At 48.0% G+C, this 16,721-nt stretch overlaps 1 protein-coding gene across 1 annotated transcript in view; it reads left to right on the plus strand.

Moving 5' to 3' along the window:
• The first annotated feature begins 5,528 nt into the window (after positions 1–5,528).
• FBF1 (Fas binding factor 1) overlaps positions 5,529–16,721 on the plus strand; it is a 34,072-nt gene continuing 22,879 nt past the window's right edge. Inside the window, exons 1-12 of the mRNA XM_065415609.1 lie at positions 5,529–5,574; positions 7,374–7,493; positions 7,936–7,963; positions 8,828–8,869; positions 9,235–9,325; positions 10,271–10,331; positions 11,310–11,360; positions 12,394–12,538; positions 13,780–13,863; positions 14,483–14,512; positions 15,558–15,671; positions 16,445–16,598. Of these exons, the coding sequence (XP_065271681.1) occupies positions 7,491–7,493; positions 7,936–7,963; positions 8,828–8,869; positions 9,235–9,325; positions 10,271–10,331; positions 11,310–11,360; positions 12,394–12,538; positions 13,780–13,863; positions 14,483–14,512; positions 15,558–15,671; positions 16,445–16,598 (803 nt within the window). The 5' untranslated portion in view covers positions 5,529–5,574; positions 7,374–7,490. The remainder of the gene's footprint in view (positions 5,575–7,373; positions 7,494–7,935; positions 7,964–8,827; positions 8,870–9,234; positions 9,326–10,270; positions 10,332–11,309; positions 11,361–12,393; positions 12,539–13,779; positions 13,864–14,482; positions 14,513–15,557; positions 15,672–16,444; positions 16,599–16,721) is intronic.

A 16,721-nucleotide genomic window follows, 5' to 3' on the forward strand; every position in this document is an offset into this window, starting at 1 on the left:
CCACTTAATTCAGTGGAACACTGTTGACAAGGGGCATTGGAGAATCCGCAGGGGAAGGGTTAAAGATTGATAAAGAACATCACTAGCAGAATATATGTACAGACTTAATAAACTACAGAAACTCATTTTCAAACAAAACAGTTGCAAATTCTTTCATTTTCTAACTCTTGTGCATGTGTCTGCATTGATTCTTCTAACACATTGGATGGAGTAGAATCGTCTATTAAACTGATAAGATTGGAGCCAAACGGCTTTTTTTGGTGGCGACAGGTTCTAGAGCTGCTACCAATCAGTAGTGTAAAAAATCGGATGGCTTTATCTTTCAGCCCAACTGTATTACTAAACTTCCCAAAACTGTCTGTCAGATCAATTTGTTAATTCACTTATTTTTAATGTTACCTTCTACTTTGATTCTCAGAGCACTCTAGAACAGTAAACAGAATATAGCATAGTACTAATGATAGAGTAAAGGTAGCTAGAAACTTCTTTATTGCGCAGAAGCCTTTTAAAAAAATAATTGCCAACACAAATATCACCTCATAAAAAAAAAAATAGGGCAAAACTATCATATTTGTTAGCAAATGGTGTCTGCTTTGTTTATTTCTAATGAGCTACAACAATTTTAATGATTCACCCAATCTTTTCTGAACTGATTGGTAGTTAATCCTCTTAAAAACTAAATGTTACCACTTGGCAGAAATGATAAATTGTAATATTGATAATGGCTGAAGCATGTCAATTTATAGCTTGTCATGGTGCTCTACCATGTTAACTCATCGCTTTCGCACAACAAAATTAAATTAATTGTTTCCTGAAGTGTAATAGTACCTGTTTAGCGTAAGCAAGTGACTGCTAGGGCCTGGTCTACACTAGAAAATTAGATCTGTTTAACTATGTTGATCAGGGGTGTGAAGAATCTGCACCCCTGAGCAGAGCTGTTAAGCCGACATCAGTCCCTGTGTAGATAGCACTAGGTTGACAGAAGAATTCTACTGTCAACGTAGCTACCATCTTTCATGGGGGTGGATTTACTGAGGCTGATGGAAGAACCCCTTCCATCAGCTAAGGTGGCATCTATGCTGAAGCACTACAGCAACGCAGCTGTGCCAGTGTAGTATTTTAAATGTAGACAAGCGCTAAGTCAGATAATTGCATTGCTTGTCAAAATATATGCTTCACATAATCATGCAATTTATAGGCTACTGAACTGGGTTTCATTGAACACAAGATCTCTGAGATTTTGGTATTTTAATTAGGGGATGCTTCTCGGCAAAGACTGAAAGTCTTCCAAGGAAAGCACCTGCACCACACTCCCTCCAGACATTTTAAATGACTGGAAAAGGATTAGAAAAACATAGTGAAGGAAACAATTCTATACTTGTCTAAGGAGCTGGACTAGATAGGAAAGACATTAGCTATCTTTTAATTTCTGTTCAATGCTAGTTTGAAGGTAATCCTGTTCATGTGAGCTCTGTCATGCTTGTTAAAATGCTGCTTCCAGAAGTTTCAATCAAGTTTGGTGCAGAGATAGGTGGCTTGAACTACTTTTGGCAAACTATATTTCTTGCTCCTTAGATTTGATCAGTTACTCTCAACCTGTCTGGTATGAAATTTCTATTGGAGTGATTGTTTAAGAAATGGATATTGTTTCTTGTAAACAGTGCAATATTTACATTCAGTGTTGCACTGTTTACAAGAAACATTCCTTTGCAATTTGTTTTCTATGGTTTCTTGGTAATGATTTCCCCCATCTGCCATGCTCAGTTCAAGTTGTTCCTCTGCTATATTTGCTAAAGCAGTAAGTACCCAGGACGTATCTTAAGACCAATATACACTTCAGAGCTTTGGCTCATGTAGGGCTGCTTCAAATACCTGGCAAATTGGTAAAGCCTCATATTTACTACACAAGTGTTTGTATTGGTTCACAAGTGTTCATGGGCTGGGCAAGTCTAACTGCTCCAGTCAGCACTGGTTCAATCTAAGCTGTGGATACAGTAGATGGGCAGTACTGATTTTGCTGCCACCCTACTTCAAAGGGCCCTGCTCCTGTACTCAAATTAAGGTCTTGCTTACACTTCCATAACCACTCTGCACCAGTCATATTTGCAAGTTATATTCACGGTGCGAGGCATTCTATGGGATAACTTTAAGAAGACACTTCCCAGTAATCCCTTATACCTCAAGATAGTTATGTCCAAAATTGGCTGCAGAGTTCCCATAGAGATTTCGCAAAACTGGGTGACTGGGCAACAAAATGGCAGATGAAATTAATGTTGTGAAGTAATGCACATTTGGAAAAAAATCCTAACTGTTCAAACAAAATGATGGGGTCTAAATTAGCCGTTACCACTCAAGAAAAAGATCTTGTAGTCGTCATGGATAGTTCCCTGACAACAGCTTTTGTGACCGCCATTGCACATTGATCAGATAACAGAATGTTAGGAACCATTAGGACAAAGATAACAGAAATTATGGTATCACCCTATAAATCCATGGTACGCCCACCCCTTGAATACTGCTTGCAGTTCTGGTCACCTTGTCTCACAAAAGATATATTAAAATTTGAAAAGTTGCAGAGAAGGGCAATGAAAATGATTAGGGGTATGGAAAAGCTTCCATATGAGGAGAGAGGGAAAAATACTAGGATTGTTCAGCTTGAAAAAGAGATGAGGGAGGTGGGGAAATACAATAAAGGTCTATAAAATCATGAATGGAGTAGAGAAAATGAATAGGGAAGTGTTAGTTATCTGCTCCCTTCACAGAACACGGGACCACCAGATGAAAGTAATAGCAAATTTAAAACAAAAGGAAGTACTTCACACGATGCACAGTCAATCTGTGGAACTCCATGCCAGGGGATGTTGTGAAGGCTAAAAGTATAATTGGGTTAAACAAAGAATTAGATAAGTTGGTGGAGGATAGGATCCCTGACCATCAATGACTATTAGCCAATATGATCAGGGATGCAGCCCCATGCTGCAGAAGCTGGGACAGGCCAACAAGGGATGGATCACTTAAATTGCCATGTTCTATTCATTCCCTCAGGAGCATCTGACACTGGCCACCATCTGAGACAGGATATTGGCCTAGGTGGACCATTGATCTGACCCAGTGTGGCTATGTTCAATTAATATACTTTCTCCCTAGCAACTGCTTCTGAGTGAGCTCAATGTATGATCTCCTGAGGTCCCTTCCAACCCTGATATTCTATGTCTATGTTCTTAAGTAAGCTTCCCCTTTTCTACTTACTTACTGGAGATTAGAGGAGGGCCTCTATTCAGGAGTTAATCTAGCTGCCTTTGGCCTAAAGCAGACACCAAATCTCTTCCTGGGCAGCTGCATTGATGAACTCCATCATCACCCTGCTTAGTGTATACCTAGAGTTCTTAAATATGTATCCTCATCTTCCATCTGGGCAGCCTGCGTGTCTAGAAAGTGGGCTTTGAGCTCTACCAACACTTGCATCACTGTGGAGTAGTGTCCTTTTCAGCTGTCGTGCTGACATTTGCGTGTGTGTGCACAGAGTGGATGTAGGTACCAGCTACAGCCTAGCACTTAGAGAAATCCAATGTCTGAAACTCTTCAATCTCAGACCTTTTCCATATTGATTACACACCTCTGCAAGACTCTATGTATTGCTATACACAGCTTCCTCAGGCCCTAGTTTCTCTCATTGAGCTGTACCTATGTGGGTTTACCAGTGTCCGCAGGGAGCAGAACTTTCATAGTGATCAGGGAAAGCTCCCCATAGTTTTATCTCTTTCCTCGTTCATAAGTTCTGTAGCCATATCTCCAGTACCACCCTATTTCACTAGTGACTGTATGTGGTCCTTGCCTCAACTCAATAAACTTCCACAGCCAGCAGATACCTGATAAGTTCTGACACATCCCTCTCCCATTTGGGCCTGTCCTGCCATTTGAGCAACCCACTTGCAAATACCATTTCCCCAACCCTGGCTCAGTGAGCACTTAGCCCCTGGGAACCTGCAGCCTTCTTTCTCACTCTGCTCCCAGCTACATGCTGTTCTACTACCTGGTCACCACCACCACTCGCCATGCTTCTTTCCCTTCTACCTGGGAGGTGCTCCCCAGCCACCTGGTCCTATTCTCCCCCTGCAAGCCTGACCTGCTTCCTCTTTCCCTGCTCCCCTTGACATTCCTTTCCCACTGGTGACCTCTGTTCCTTGAGGTTCACTCCAGTTTCTTTGTCTGCTCCCAGCTTAAAGGCCCCTGGCAGTCATGGAGCTGTAGCTTCTCTGGCTGCAGCCATGGGGCCAATTACTTAGACACCTACAGCTACTAGTAGGGTTGTCAGGTGTCTGTTTTTTGACCAGAATGCCCGGTCAAAAAGGGATCCTGGTGGCTCCGGTCAGCACTGCCGACCAGGCCGTTAAAAGTCTGGTCGATGGTGCTGCGGGTCTAAGGCAGGCTAGTCCCTACCTGTTCTGGCACCGTGCTGCACCCCGGAAGTGGCCAGAAGGTCTGGTTCCTAGACGGGGGGCCATGGGGCTCCACGTGCTGCCTCCACCCCAAGCACTGGCTCCGCACTCCCATTGGCCCGGAACTGCAGCCAATGGGAGCTGGGGCGGGGGCAGTGCCTGCAGGTGAGAGCAGTGCACAGAGCCTCCTGCCTAGGAGCCAGACCTACTGGCTGCTTCTGGGGTGCAGTGTAGTACCAGGACAGGCAGGGATCCTGCCTTAGCCCTGCTGCTCAGGAGCTGCCCAAGATAAGCCCACGCTCCAACCCGAGCCCCTGCCCCAGTCCTGAGCTCGCCCCCCCAAAGCCCCCTCCTGCATCCCAAACCCCTCATCCCCAGCCCCACCCCAGAGCCTACAACCCCAGCCGGAGCTCTCACCCCCCCCCCGGCACCCCACTCCCCCAGCCCAGAGTCCCCTCCCACACCCTGAACCCCTTATCCCTGGTTCCACCCTAGAGCCTGTACCCCCTCCTGCACCCCAACCCCCTGCCCCAGCCCATGAAAATGAGGGAGGGGGAATGTAGTGAGTGGGGTGTGGGGCCTCAGGGACAGGGCGAGGCCAGGGCTAGGGTGTTCGGTTTTGTGCGATTAGAAAGTTGGCAACCCTAGCTACTAGCCCTAGGAGCGGGGGCAATTCCCAGCCTGAGCATGCTTGAACCTTGCAGCACTAGGGCCTCCCAATACTCATTGCTGGCCCTAGGCAGCCAGAGACTCTGCAGTTAGGTGCTTCTCTCTTCCAGGCCATGGCTTTAAGTACCTGAGAGGCCCACCCCCTGCAGCAGGGACCCCCAATTCCCATGCACCTCTCAGCTAGCACTTATTCGCGCAGAAGGTGCAGCCTGGATGATTTCGGAGGCTGGGCAGCAGCTCACCGCGCCGTCCACCGGGACTGGGGTCTCATCAGCCCCGGCAGCTTCTCCACTCCCTCCCCCTCCCTTTCCTGTTGATAGCCACCAAGGGAATGCTGGGAGATGTAGTTCCTTTCCTGCTTCAGAGCCGGCTCTCCAAGAAAGAAACTGGCCAAGGAACTACAACTCCCGGAGTCCCTTGGGATCTCGGCTCCCGGTGTCCCGGGCAGGATCCCTGCGGCCAGAGGGTGAGAGCTGGAGTGTTGTTGCCTGTCTCCGGGCGCGGGGGGGGGGGGTACATTGTAGCATATCCGGGGAGAGGGGGTGGCGGTCTGCCCGCCCCCGGGGGGTGGGGGGTGTTCTCTGGGGCTGGAGGCTGGGCGCTATGGTAACCAGGGTGCTCCCCCGCCGCGCTTCGGGCGTTATCCGGGGCGGGCCGGTGCCCGGCCATGGAGCCTGAGCCGCGGGGGTGCAGTGAAGCGGGGGAGAGATCCCCTGCTAGCCAGGGGCAGGGCTGGGGGCGCTCTAACGCCATCAGCTCAGCTGCTTGTGGGCGTCACCTTCTGTACCAACCCCTGGCTAGTCGGTCGGTGTCTGAGCCCCTTGAAACCAACCAGCCCTCCCTGCTGCTGGAAAGGGCTTTTCCCTCTGTTCCTCTCCTCCCACCTGCTGCTCTTCCCTCTCCATCCCCCAGCGCCTCTTCCTCTGCTGCTGCTCAGAGCTTTCCCCAGGAGCAGCAGGATGAGTGACCCCCATGCCAGTGACCTCAGCTTCATTGCTGCCCAGGGGGTTCTGAAAAGCCCCGGTGGAAATGGAGGCGACTGGAACATGGACGGCCCTGAGCAGTAACTGGGGCAATGGAATTGTCTGTCTGCAGACTCAGGAAGAGATCACTGATCTGGCGGCTAGAAACGCTCCTGAAAGTTTGCACAAGCTGCTAAACCAGATTCCTCCATTCGTGAGAGAAAGTTGCTACTTGCCACTGACAAGTGGACAGTGGGTTTTAACTCCTGTAGGAGGCACTTGCCTCCAATCGGGATGGCAGCGATAATGATTTGAATGAAGTGTGATCTAAATGCTGTCTGCAGGGCCTGTGTTTACTAAAGAGGACACAGGTCACAGACAAGTCCAAGGCCCACCCTGAGCCAAGCTGTATGTGGACATATCAGGTCCCAGCATGCAGTGCTCCATCTTGATCCAAACAGTAGATGCATGTTGCGCTTGGGAACTTGAAGCCCACATCCCTACTTCAGGGTTACTGGAAGCAAGATGGAGCTGAGCAGGGCCTGCTGTTGCTGCAGGCTGTATTCTGTGTGTTAAAGGGCTGCTTGGCTCGAGGAGCATTACATGCTGGGACCTGCAGTCTTTTCAGTCCACATCTGTGTATTACTAGACCGATCAGATCAAGAAGCAGCATTACATGCTGGGATCTGGAGTTTCTGTGGGCTCTACCTCTTTAAATCAAATCAAGGATGATTATAATCTGCTCCATTTTATACAAATTGAATGTGACCTTCCTGATCCTGGCAAGGTGCCCATGGGGTTCACAGCTGAGTGAAGTTTGGGTATGTCTACTTTATAGGCAATCAAAAAAATGCTTAATTTAGTGTGAGAGGAAGGATACTCTGGGGTTTTGGGCACAGCAGACAATGTGGATTATATTCCCAGCCCTGCCCCTGGTTTGCCATTTGACTTGATTTACTTAGCCCCCAAATATTAGTTTGGTGAGTATTTGACAAGCAATCCCGAAAGATAAGCAGACAGGCAAATCACTGACACACTCTCTGTGCCTAAATGTACATGTGTATGAAACAGGAATAATCACATTTACCCACCACACAGGAGTATTTCAAGGCTTAATTAACTTGTTAATGGCTTTGAAGCATTTTATGGTTTTCCTAAGGAAATCACTTTATTCTAATGAGTGAGTTTGAGAAAGCAGAGAGATCAAAAACTTGACGTCTCGACTGCAAAAGGAATTCCATTTCACAAAGCTCCTGTTGAACATGAAGGTGAATCAGGAAGTTTTAACTCTCCCTTTCCCTAGGTGAGGATCAAGTATATATGAGCTCTGTACTAAAGGATTCTACAGTATGTGAAGGTGAAGACTGAAGGGCTGTATAAACTGAATCACCGGCGAGGGAGAACTGTTGGAAGCCATGAGATGGTAAGGATAAAGTAAACACTATTGGATAGCAGTCTCATGTTCTCTAGAACAGAATCACTTTGATTTCATTTCTGTGACATGCACTGGCTCAGGTGTGCTGGCAGGTTTTGATGGCAAATCCCGTTTGCTCAGAAGGAACTATGCTGGTTGCAGTCTCCTATAGTAATCTTTGTTCATAACCTGGTGCAGACTCCATTGAGGAGGATTTCTAGTGTTGTTTGGGGTTGTGTGGAGGAGTCTGACTTCCTAGATGGATGACCCAGAGTTCACTGTGGTGATTGTGACATGTCAGATGTGGGATGAATCTGGCCCATGAATTATCTGAACGGCAGTTCTGTGATGCAGAGAATTAACGTCTTGCATGAAAAGTCCAAGTTAGACGACAAGTCTTGCTTTCAGTGCTTTTATTCTTGTAACAAGGGAACTTTTCTTTTTCTGTTAGGCTGCAAAACTCAAGAAAGGTTTAAAAGGTATGTACACTTGTGTGTTTCTCACTACGCTACCCTTTGGGCTGTTTGAGAAGAGGTGGGGTAAAGGTACACCAACGCTGAGGGGTCACTGACACCCCCACAGGTACAAGGGGGAATCCTGGCTACTGGCTTCAGGTTCCTTGTCTCCAAGATATGAACATGTGAAGTGTTAGTATTGCTTGTGTTAAGGTATTGCTGAATCAGCGGAGAAATTCAGCTGCCTCTTAAATCAGGCAACCTTGCACATAGGGGCATGTTTCCGTCCCATGGGGAATTATGCAGATCCAGTGGAGACTATACCTTTTTCAACCTCAACTTGTTCTTCCCCCCGCCATCAGCCTCAATTCCCTGTTGATATGACAGAGGCTGTCTCCCTCCATTGTATGCTGCCACAGTACAGAACAGCTTCTGGCTTTCTAAGCCTTTGTGGGTCCTTCACATATTAGAATGAGAGCCTCATTAGATTACTTTAATCTTTACATGTGCCCAGCGACTGAGTGATGGGGGGCATCTTGCAAATCTAATAAATAAAGAAACCCCCTACTTTGGCCAGGTGAGGGCAAACTTCTCTATCGAGAGCCCCATCTGGGCCACACTTTCTTGTGTTCACAAGATATGGGCTGGAAACTTGGCCCCATTGAAGTCAATGGAAGTTTTGCCGTCAACTTCAGTCGGGCCAGGATTTCATCCATCATCTTTAGGCTGATCAGGAGGAACCCCAGACCTTATGCTGATGATGCATCTGTGCTTGAGATTGGAGGCTTTCGATTAGATCAAGTGCTCTCTGAATGTCTGAAAAACTGCTTTTAGTCCACGTGTTGCCCAGCTCCCCTCATGGGATGGCCTTGCTCTGTTCCATTCTAGGTTCCATCCAGGACATGCTCAGTGACCTCCTGGGAGATGATGGTAAATGCTCTTTCACTGACATTGAAAAGGTGCTTCCCCCCCCCCCCCCCCCCATGTGGATGTAGAGCTGGTGAGACGTGCTGGCTTGGCAGCCTTGGAGAATGAAGCCTTCTATTTCTTCATAGAGCAGCTACAGCATTGGCTGTGGAAGCACAAACTTCCCCTGCCACGGTGCATCAGCCCTGTCCTCTAGGGACCCCCTCTGGGTAAAAGGGATGTTTAATTTCCATGCAGTCCATTCAGTCCTTGGCTCCTCAGCTGACATCAGTGTGGGAGGGGGGTTAGGAGTGAAGGTGGTACTTGATATGCAGCTTTTGGAGCAAAGGTCTGGAGCAAGTTCCATATTCTCCATGATTTGTTTCTAGTTGAAACCCCCATTAAATCCAACAAGCCTTCCCAGCACCCTGGGGGCAGTGGAAGGAGAACCAGGGACGTCCTCTCCAAAGCCAGCAAAAAGTGAGTACGTCTGAATCACGCTATTAAATAAGAGATCGAAGAGGGAGACTTATCATAGAATATCAGGATTGGAAGGGACCTCAGGAGGTCATTTAGTCCAACCCCCTGCTCAAAGCAGGACCAATCCCCAGACAGATTTTTGCCCCAGGTCCCTAAATGGCTCCCTCAAGGATTAAACTCACAACCCTGGGTTCAGCAGGCCAATGCTCAAACCATGCTGCTTGCTGGTGTCCCTGCACCCCATGAGCTCCTCAGCCATGTCCTGTGTTTCACTTCTTGCTACTACTCATTTATTTTGGGACTTTACAGTTGTTGCTTTAGGGGGAGATTTTTTCAAAGGCACAACTAGGAGTTTGGTGCCCAGATCCCACTGGCTCTCAAATCTCCATCCCTCTGACGGGTGTATTCTTCCCTCAACTGCACCAGCCTACTGAAATAATAGGACCCCATTTAATAAGGTTATGCAGGTGACGCTGAGGGCAGCGTTTCGCTCTGTCTGAAGAAATAGCATCCTAGCACTAGCATAACTCCACCTACGCTCCTCTTGTAAAGGTCAGAATAACTCCCGCCCTGCAGGGACGTCTCCCAGTCTTCTCTCCCTGTGAGTGAGACATGTCCCTCCTTCAGACTGCAGACGGCTTCTGCACAGGGCCGGCTCCAGCTTGGCAAACAGGTGCTTGGGGCAGCCACTCCGGAGAGGGGCGGCAGGTCCAGCGATTCAGCGGCAATTCGGCGGACGGTCCCTCACTCCCGCTGGGAGCGAAGGACCTTCCGCCAAATTGCCGCCGCAGATTGTGATCGCGGCTTTTTTTTTTTGGCTGCTTGGGGCGGCCAAAACCCTGGAGCCGGCCCTGCTTCTGCAGTAATCTCCTGCCTGGCCTCCTTTCTTGGGATTGTGTGCTGCAAGTAGCAGGGCGATTCCTAATCCTCCTGCATCTGTTGCAGGTCCATTTTGGAGGATGGTGTCTTCAGCAAGATGGCTGCGGAGGAAGGTGCAGGAGCAGAGGTGAACTAAGGCCTGGGGTGGGGCTGGTAAGGAGGAGAGACAGTTTGAGTGAGGGGAGGTTCCTAATGAACACACAGAACCAAATTCAGCCCTGCCGTAATGTCACTGAAGCCAGCCGAGTTCCCATAGGGATTCATTTAATTCTAGGAGTCCCATTGACTGCAGATCTTATTTGGATGTCCCTCTAGTTGTTGTAAAATGGGGATGGATGGTGGGAGAATGAGAAGCAAACATCCTAGTTGGTGCTGAGCCCTGGTGGATGACTTACATTGAAATACAGTCAATGCCCATCAGACAAAGAATCACAAAGCACTGTTTGGTGATAAGCAAAGCAAAACTCCAGGTTTTCTTCCTGGTGTAGTGTCACTTCCACCAATCACAGTCAGATTTCAGCAAGGAAACAAAGTTCCTTGGCTCAAGGGTTTCCCAAACACCCATGTTCTCCTAAGGAACTGAAAAATTCCCAAGCTTCAGAAGACGCATAATGAAAGGATCTCAAAGCACTTTACAAACAGGACTGAAATAGGCCTTATAGTGCTCCTGGGAGTTGGGTGTGTATTATTACCCCTGTATTACACATGAGGAAAGCTGAGGTGCAGAGAGTTGAAGTGACTTTCCCAGGATCACAGTGAATCAGTGGTAGAGTCAGGAACAGAACCCAGAAGTCGTGACTCCTAGGCTCCTTGTGTAACTGCTGTAGACACGCTACCTCCACTGTAACCTGGTCAGTCTGAGTCCCTGGTGCTTTATTTTAAACGCAGACAGGACAGCCTGTCTGATTTACTTACTGGCTCATTTCCACTTTGGAATAGATATAGAATAGATGGCATTTAACAACGAATGCAGAGTGTGCCAAGGCAAGTGAAAATACTTAAGCAAAATAAAAACATGCCTTTTATGTGCATTGGGCTTTCTTGAGCCTCCTCTGGTGCTACATGCGTGTTAGTGTGATCTCATCTCTCCTGACTTTGCACGCAGGGATCCGACCTCTCAGATGTAGACCCACAAGCTTTGCTGGAGACCCTGAAGGTAAGTGAATAAAACATCACTAGTCTTCAAACTGCACTGACCGTGGCTGTGACATGCTAGAACTAACCTCTGACTTCTCCCTCTTGGGGTATGCCTATACTGCAGTCAGGGGATGACTGCAGCACATGTAGACGTACCCAGGCTAGCTTTAACCTAGCTAGCTCAAATAATGATAGCAGTGAAGCCGCGGCAAGGCGGGCTAATGGCTCGAGTACATACACAGGAACCCAGGCAGGCTTGTACAGTCCCTGTTGCCACCTGTGTCCCCACTTCACTGCTGTTGTTACTCGATCTAGCTAGGTCAAAGTTAGCTTGGGTGTATCTGTCTATGTTGCAGCCACACCTCTCACTGCTGTATAGACATGCCCTTGGTCTGCAGCCCTGTTTCTCTTAATCAGTGTTTAATTGTAACCTCTTCCTCCAAGAGCTTTTCTTCATAGAGACCCATGTTGTGTCCTTGGTTTCTGGGACCTCTTTAGATCAGCGCTTTGAGACCTGGCAATGAACTTTATATGTATGCAGAAGGCTCGCAGCATCAGGCCTCGGTTTATTTTTCCTCCTTAAATATTTCCCAGCCACATCCAGTTAAAAACCTCCCCACTGGTGAGTATTGAAAAATAGGGAAGCTAGTACATTTGCTGGCGTTGACATGTGCTTTTTGTGGCAGAGTCTTTGCCACATCCTGTGGCCACCCAAGGTGAAGAATGCAGGCTGGGCAGATCTGCTGCCCTTGCTTCTCTGGGGAGTGATTTGGACTAGAGCTGGACTGGGAACCAGGTTTGGGATGAAGGTCCACTGGCCACCCTGTGGATAAATCCTTCCAGAGCAGACAGCAGGGCCCTGAGAACACGATCCCTGGCCAGCAGATAAGAAAGGCGGCACATGCTGCAGCCCAGTTTTAGTTTAAATGTCCATATTCACTTGTTCAAGAATATCATGTCAAAACAAGGCGGTCTCCACATGCTCTACTGCCTGAGCACCAGGGCATCAGCTCCGTTCTTCATGCTCCCATGTATGTTATTTTTATTCCCAGGAGATGGATGACATGGAAGCTGATCTCCTAGGCATAAAGAAGTCTAGTTCTGGGGCTGGGAGGACAATGGCAAAGGGTTCCGAGAAACTTGAATCCTCAGGTGATCTGGCAAAAACGTCAGGGAAGCTAACGACTGTTGAGAAAGGTGAGTGCGATGAGCTGACCCTCTGCTAGCGCTTCCTTTATATCCGGCCTGGCCGATTGCGAAAGGGCTTTGAATGAAGCTGTTGCCCTCTGGGGCTTTGAATATTTGATTCTAGAATATCCTCCGGGACAGGGACTGTCCCATGACCAAAGCTGGATTTGATCTGTTTTACACCTGAACCACGGCCTAAAAATATGTTCAGTGGCTCGCATTTGTGAACATTAAAAACAGAGTTTTGTGTGCATTTGTACAGCTCCTAGCACAATGGAGTCCTGGGCCGTGTCTGGAGCTGCTCGGCACTACAATATTATAATAAAATAGTGACAGTTCCCTACTTAGAACCAGCCCTTGCTGCTCACTTACATGCAGTGATAAACCTAGGGGCACCCAGACTTTGCCCAGCCAAGGGCCACACAGGCTACTTGTCCAGAGTCTGTGGGTTGCACCTTATTCTCATAACATGAAGCAGACTATAGCTGTCATCCTCTTCAGACACAGGTGCTGCCCCAGGAATCTACAGGTCCCAGTATGCAGTGATCTCTGCCTGGATCCAATCAGACAGGCTGCCCAGGGGGAGACGGAACATGGCTCGCTGAGACCTGTAGCCTGTGTGGCACTGTACACCTGCGTTAGAGATGAGTGTGGCTCTGGATCACATTGTAGCACTATAGGTGGCATACGACCTGCCTGCATGCATTAGCTGTGCCTGGAAACACTTATAATAAAGCTCCATGGACACTGATATCCAGCCTCTTAGGGTGGGGCTGCTCCCAAACAGATCGTGTTCAAGGGGGACTTGACATGGGTCCTTTTTGAGCTGTATGGCTGCAACCTACTGTAGAAGACAGTTGGAGGCACAGATTCTAGTGAGAGATGGACCGGAGCTGCAGCATTCAGACCCACAGCAGAACGTTACCCAAGTTGGCGGCCAGGTTTTTGGCCTCACTGGTTATAAAGGATCCATCTACAAACTAAGGATCAGGATCAGAACACCACCAGAGGGGAGATGTTTGCATGAGGAGCCCTCGCCAAAGATATTCCAACCCTTGAATCCCTCGGGGGAATTGTATCTTGTTGTATGCATGCTCAGGTTACTGCAGAGAGTAAAATAGGCTCCTAGCTGGAAATGTTAACCCTGTATTTACTCTGAATAGCTTATTTCCATACGTGGGGGGGAGCATGGACAGTGAAGGGGCTCTGCCTGTCTGTCTGCAAACCCCCCTATCTGATGGTTTTTGTAGGAGAGTCTGCCACTGGAATTGAAAAGAAACCCCTCTCCACTCCCACCACCCCCCAGCGGCAGTACAAGAAGTTTTCCTTTGAAGGTAGGATTTGGGCGGGTACAGTTGTGCACTCTCAGCTCTCGCAGTTTGACTCTCGCCTTTAATTTACTGGGAAACTAGTAGATCTTCATCTCCTTTAAGGATAAGTTTGCTGCAAGAGTCAATGGGTAACAGGGCACAGACAGAGTCTTTCTCCTCTAGATCACCATTTAAACCTCCTCCAGCTCAAAGTACCACGAGGGTGACCTATGGGAAATGAGTTGCTGATCTCCTACTGCGGTTCCTAATGTGGCCATAGCACAAAAATCATCACTAGGATTGGTAGAGAGGCCAAGGACTACATGGGCCATGAACACCGAGTACCTTCTCATGCCCAACGGTGCCCTCTACAGGTCGGAGTTGAGGCAAACTGGGGTCATGGGGCAATGTGAGAATCCCATACAAGTTCTCTAGGCACCACTCTCCAGCACTAAATTCACGTAAATCTCACTGCCAAATGTATATGAGGGGAACATAAGATAGGAAAAACTCTACAGCAGCTTGTCACAGTAACACGAGAAAACCATGCCATAGAGATAAAGGAGTGTGGGGGGTGTGAATTTGACTTCAGTTCATTACTCTGCCTTGCATCTTCTCTCTCCCATTTCTCTTTACTCAACAGACGACGAGGATGAGTCTAAAAATCAACCACATAAGAGAACAGGGAACCTGGCTTAAAAACTATCCTATAGTGGGGTGTGTGGGTGGGCTCTGGTCTTTGGATGGGATTCCTGGGAGCACTGTATTTAGGGTTATATTGTCACATGTCTTTTGAAATGATGATCTATGTAACACACTGAGATCTTTGTATAGAACATTTTGTAGAAGTATAGTGCTTGACAAGCATTAATAGTTTAAATGCCCCCCACCCCTGTGAGCTAGGTAGGTATTATACCAGCTTTATAGATGGTGAAACTGTGGCGCAGCACCTGGAAATAGAATCCATGTCTCCTTATTTTTCCAGTCCTATGTTTTAACCAGGAGTCTATGCTACCTGTTCTAGGGCCTACTGAAATCAGTGGAAAGAATCCCAGTGACTTCACTGGGCTTTGGATCAGGCCAATAGACAGCTACCTGTGGGGCTAAGATAATGTGAGAACTGGCCTCGTGGCATTTCCATACCTGGACAGGGCAAGTGCAAAGAGAGGGCCTGATCTCAAGTGATTTCAGCCCCATAAATTATCCCTTAAGGGAAGACAATAGGGTAGAAAATCATGAACATACATAGAACTCTTGAGATACTGGAGATCACCCAAATCCAGAGAGATTCAGGTGTACCGGGTTCCTTGCAGAATCTGAATTCACAGCTGTGTTTTATCACCAGTGGAAGCTGCCATCCAAGGAATAGGCATTTTGAGACTGTCCAAATTCACATGACACCGACATTGAGGTCATAGGAGAGATCCAAGACTTTATGGCAAAAATAGGCTAAACTGTCTTTCCCAATGACAATATAGCTCAACCTGCAACTCCAGGTACCCCTAGGAGGAGTTCGCTCCCAAGCGCTAATACAAACACAAGGACCCATTGAATTTTGCCAGTGACTCCCAACAGGAGCAAGATCTGGCTCATGCAGAATCCCCAGTTATAGATGGTGGTCTTGATATTTAGCTCTTTGCAGATAGTCCAGCTCCAAGAAGACAGTTTCCAAATGCCAGTTGTTTTTTCCCCTTTTATTCCCATGGGCTGATTGCTAGATTTAGACAATCCTTTGGCAGGGCTTTTATCGGATGAGGAGGACGATGCTGCTAAGAAGTTACCTCCAACAGGCACCAAAAGCAGCCCTGAAAGACATACTGGCCCAGCCAAAGGTATGGAGTCATGCTAGAATTAGTCCGCAGAACTAGTTTGGGCTGCTCCGTAATTTGCTTCAGTGGCATGAACACCCTGCTTTTCCCACCTTTTAAATCATCGACCTGTCCATTTTACGGGGACTCCCTGGGCATCGGACATTCTCACTATCAACAAGCGGGACAGTAGATTCATGAACTGACCTTTCACCTCTGTGGACTTGCGTTCAAATCCTAGCTTTAGTCTCACCCCAATGGATTTTTAATCAAGGCATATTTGGTATCTCTGGGGTGGCCCAGGATTGGGATAGTGAGGGCACTGCAGGTCAAGCTCAGGTTCTGGTGGTAGAGCGGCTGGGAAAGAGGGGAACATCCAGGACTAGTATAGCGGGAGGTGCTGGGAGTGTGGAAGCAAAGTCTGGAATAGCCGAGGCTGCCGTAGGTCTGAGATGCGTTGGTAGGGCTGGGGGCAGACTGTGATAGTAGGAATCCTACAAAGCAGGATTGAGAGCCTGTAACATCCCCAGTGCTGGCAAGTGCTAAATAACGTCTCCTTGTTAATGGTCACCAAATTCATCCAAAGATGCATTTTACAAAAGAGCGAGAGAGTGTGCAGCAAAGCAGCGCACTAATGCTCTGTCGCTTCCCAGTGATTTGTTCTTTGGCTGCAAAAGAACCATTTACGGGCGACGGCGTCAAAGATCCCAACAATGGGACGAGCGTCGTGCGTGATTTCAACTAGTGCTGTAAACCCAGCAGTCTCTGCTAAGAAAGATCTTCCTTCCGTTTAACAGGGATGTCTCTCTCCCCGGCTCCTGGCCACGCTGTTGCTCCCGTGCGGAGGAGGGAGGAGCTGACATTTGAAGATGATGGGGATGACCTGATGGACGCGCTGGGGTTTGGCAAGAGTCCGATGGGAGAGCTGAAGCAGGAGAGGAAAGGAGAAGAGTAAGGAGTTGCTAGGAAATCAAGTACAGAGTGACTCATGAGCTAGTCACGCTGGGTTTCAGTCATTAAGTGCCTGGGATTGAAAAAGAGCAGAAGAATATCACAAGTACTTTGTTACCCCAG

Source organism: Emys orbicularis, chromosome 13 (assembly GCF_028017835.1).
Source record: "Emys orbicularis isolate rEmyOrb1 chromosome 13, rEmyOrb1.hap1, whole genome shotgun sequence".
NCBI classification, from domain to species: Eukaryota; Metazoa; Chordata; order Testudines; family Emydidae; genus Emys; species Emys orbicularis.